Source organism: Priapulus caudatus, unplaced genomic scaffold (genome assembly GCF_000485595.1).
Source record: "Priapulus caudatus unplaced genomic scaffold, Priapulus_caudatus-5.0.1 Scaffold58, whole genome shotgun sequence".
NCBI classification, from domain to species: Eukaryota; Metazoa; Priapulida; class Priapulimorpha; order Priapulimorphida; family Priapulidae; genus Priapulus; species Priapulus caudatus.
The window spans coordinates 846223-850579 of NW_014577119.1; the positions used below are offsets into that span (position 1 = coordinate 846223).

At 44.1% G+C, this 4357-nt stretch overlaps 1 protein-coding gene across 1 annotated transcript in view; it reads left to right on the top strand.

The window, feature by feature from the left end:
• LOC106821071 (cytochrome P450 2J5-like) overlaps nt 1–4328 on the top strand; it is an 11741-nt gene extending 7413 nt beyond the window's left edge. Inside the window, exon 8 of the mRNA XM_014825715.1 lies at nt 3944–4328. Within this exon, the coding sequence (XP_014681201.1) occupies nt 3944–4134 (191 nt within the window). The 3' untranslated portion in view covers nt 4135–4328. The remainder of the gene's footprint in view (nt 1–3943) is intronic.
• The last annotated feature ends 29 nt before the right edge of the window (nt 4329–4357 follow it).

A 4357-nucleotide genomic window follows, 5' to 3' on the forward strand; every position in this document is an offset into this window, starting at 1 on the left:
AGTTTCGCTGGCCTGTTGGACACACAACTGCTATGCTTAGATTTTAACAGGTGTCGGCGGTAGGATAGAATGCTGCGCGCGGAAAAAAACGTATGCAGGCAGACTTTTGAAAGTTCATAAACTGTCTGATTCAATCGGGTAGAAAACCCTCCATCCGTGTTCCATATGTTTCGTTGTCACTAGAGCTGATCAATATGACTACCAGTCTCCTATTCTGTCTGTCGCACACAGCTTAAAGGTTTAGCGGCTGTAACCCATCTCCATTGGTGGCCCAATGACGGTGTCCTCCAGCTCCGGGCGGGAGAACTGATTGAAGGTGAACGCGTGCAAGTAAGGGTCGTAAGAAGAGAAACAGGCTGCATCTTGCCAGCGCTTCCTGCCCGGCGCACACAGGCGCGGACCTTGAAAAGATCGACAACGGGATGTATGTCGTGTTATTCAGCAGAAGCAAACTTTATGCGTGATAGTTCTTTCTAAATGTATAAATTTATAATTATGAACTATGCAGCGTTACCCCACGTTATGGATTGTAATCGCATTAAAAGATAATTTCGACATCTGCAGAATTATTTGATATACTACACGAGATGACGGACCGGAGGCTGTGCCGCGCTGCTGCAGTTATATAATAAGGAAAAAATCGGGTTGAATTGAAATCAGTACATAGATGAATCGCTCGCGGTAGCGTGTACACTTATATACTACACTATAAATCACTACAATAAACACTCATCCCTGCAACAAAACCCTTCTGTAGCCAGAAACATCAATAACGCCTAGGACTGTACTAAACACTTCACCATCATCTAACCATCACACTATGACTGTAACTAAAATTCCGCTCCTATACTAGAACCCAACCCATACCTTAAACACCACACCGAACTAAATACTCTCACACTTCGTACTATATCTCATCCACTCGTTATCTCAATCTCTCAACCCCGTACTAATGCTCTCACCCATTACTAATCTCATATCACTACTAAACTCACTCCATGACTAAACCACACACATGTGCGAAACTACATCTGTACTAAACTCATCCGTAACTGAAACTCAGCCCATACTAAATCCACCCGTACTAAACTCATCCGTACTAACTCACCTGTAAAGCTAAACTCAATCCGTACTAAACTCACAGCTTACTAAACTCACTAACCGTACTAAACTCCACCTGTAGGTAATCTCTCAACGCGAACTAATCTCCCTCACAGACCGTCAACAAGACTTTCACCCGTATAAAGCTCACCCGTACTGAAAACTCAAGCCCATACTAAATTCCACCTACTAAAACTCACCCGTACTAATTCCTTAACCCGAACTAACCGCACGCGGACTAATCTCTCATACCGTACTAATTCTTTACCATACTAAAACTCACCCACGTACCTAGAACCCCATCTTCATACTAAACTCAATCCATACTAGAACTGCACCCAGTACTAGAAACACACCTCGTACTAATCTCACGCCGTACTAAACTCACGCGCAGTACTAAACTCAATCCGTACTAAATTGCTCGTCAACCGTACTAATTATCTCAACCCGTACTAATTTCTCCACCCAGTACTTAATCTCATCTCGTACTAAACTCACACCATAATAAACTCGCACCGTACTAAACGCATACCGTACTATAACTCACCCCGTACTTAATCTCATCGTACTAACTCACACATAACTAAACTCACCTCGTACTAAACTCATCCGTACTAAACTCACTTGTAGCTAAAACTCACACCTACTAAAAACTCACCCTTACTAAACTCACTACTGACTAACTCGCCCTCCTTTTACTCCTTAAACTGCTCGTCGCACATGAAACACCTATGCAGTAGCTAAAGCATTCACTTACCACTGAGACCACATCCGTCCTCTGTGTAACGCATTCAGCAATTGCTCACCTGTTAACTACTCAGCTCCACTGGTACTAACCACTCACCTGCACAATCGCTCACAATGCTAGCTAACCGACCTCAACCTGTACTAGCCACTGCACGAACTGTACATAACCATTTCACCCTGTACTAAGCACTCACCTGTACTAACACATCACCTGTAATAACGGACACTCACACTGTAACTAATCCCTCAGCATGTACCGAACCACTCACAAAATAATAAGCTCATCACCTGTACTAACTCACAATCACTCTGCACTAAGACTCACCTGTACTAACCACTCCAGTGTACTTAACCACAGATCAACGCGTGTACTTAAAGCGCTAATATACTAAACACTCACACTGTACTAACCGTTTACAATATACTAAGCCACTCAACTGTACTAAGCACGATCACAGCTGTACTAAACCAATTCCACTGTATCTAAACCACTCACCACTTGTACTACACCCACTTCACCTGTTACTAAGCACATACACCTGATCCTAACACGCTTGCATCTAATAAGATCACTTTCACACTGTAACTAACGCGCGTTTCACATATACTATACAATCACCTGTAACAAAGCTGCTCAAGCCTGTACTAACAACTCCAACTGTATCTAACCACGATCACTTAACTTACTAAAGAACTCCACTGTACTAACAGACACTTCACCTGTACATGGTTAGTACAGGTGAGTGGTTTGTACAGGTGAGTGATGTCTGTACAGGTGAGTGGTTAGTACAGGTGAGTGCTTAGTATATGTAAGCGGTTAGTACAGGTGAGTGCTTAGTACAGGTGAGTGGTTAGTACAGTGGAGTGGTTAGTACAGGTGAGTTCTTAGTACAGGTGAGTGGTAGTACAGTGGAGTGGTTAGTACAGGTGAGAGCTTAGTACAGGTGAGTGCTTAGTATATGTGAACGCGTAGTACAGGTGAGCAATTACTGAATGCTTAACACAGACGAGTGGTTAGTGGTAGTGAATGCTTAGTACGGCAAGGTGTTTAGTGCGATGAGCAGTAAGGAGTAAGGAGGAGAGTTAGTACAGGAGAGTTAGTACAGGAGAGTTAGTACAGGTGAGTTTAGTACGGGTAAGTTTAGTACGGATGAGTTTAGTACGGGCGAGTTTAGTATGGATGAGTTTAGTACAGATCAGATTAGTACGGGTGAGAAATATGTTCGATTGAGAAATTAGTACGGGTGATAGATTAGTACGGTTGAGAGATTAGTACGGGTGAGTTTAGTACAGGTGAGTTTAGTACGGATGAGTTTAGTACGGGTGAGTTTAGTATGGGTGAGTTTAGTACGGATGAGTTTAGTAAGTATGAGTTTAGTTTAGAGTTTAGTATGAGTGGGTTTAGTACGGGCGAGTCTAGTACGGGTAAAAGATTAGTACGGGTGAGAGATTAGTACGGGTGCGATATTAGTACGGGTGCGAGATCAGTTCGGTTAAGAGATTAGTACGGGTGAGTTTAGTACGGGTGAAAGCTTAGTACGGGTGAGTTTAGTATGGGTGAGTTTAGTATGAGATTAGTACGGGTGAGAGATTAGTACGAGTGAGAGATTAGTACGGGTGAGAGATTAGTTCGGGTGAGTGTTAGGTCTGGGTTGGGTTCTAGTATAGGAGCGGAATTTAGTACAGTCAAGTGATTGGTAGAGGTGAGTGTTTAGTACAGCTAGGTGTTTGCGGTTCTGGTACAGAAGTGTTTGCTGCGGGATGAGTGTTTATTACAGGTGAGTGATTGGTACAGGTAAGTGTTGAGTACGGGGCGGTATATAAGTGTACACGTACGCGAGCGATTCACTCATGTACTGATTTCAATTGCAACCGATTTTTCCTATTTATAACTGCAGCAGTGCGAGCACAGCCTCCGGTCCGTCCATGTGAGTAATATCAAATAATTCTGCAGCGAAATTATCTTTAATGCGATTACAATCCAACGTGGGAGTACACGCTGCATATTCAAATTATAATTTCATACATTAGAAATACAGATACGCATAAATGCTTCTGCTGAATAACACGACATCATCCTTGTCGACTTTTCAAGGTCCGCGCGTGTGCGCCGGGGAAGCGCTGGCAAAGATGCAGCTGTTTCTCTTCTTCACGACCCTACTTCAACGCTTCACCTTCACGTCTCCGCCCGGACTGGAGGCACCGTCATTGGAGCCACAATGGGGAATCGTGTACAGCGCTAAACCCTTTAAGCTGTGTGCGACAGAAAGGGACTGGTGTCATTGATCAGCTCAGTGACACGACAACATATGAACACGATGGAGGGGTTTACTACCCGTTGATCGACGATGAACTTTCAAAAGTCTGCTGCAACGGTTTTCCGCGTCGCAAGCATCTTTCCCTCCCGGCCGACACCAATGTAAATCCAGAGGAGAGACCGGATACTAGAGAGGCGATGCGCAAAGGAAGCAGATCCTGACCGCCGAGCGCGGATGTTGCGCGCAGTTCC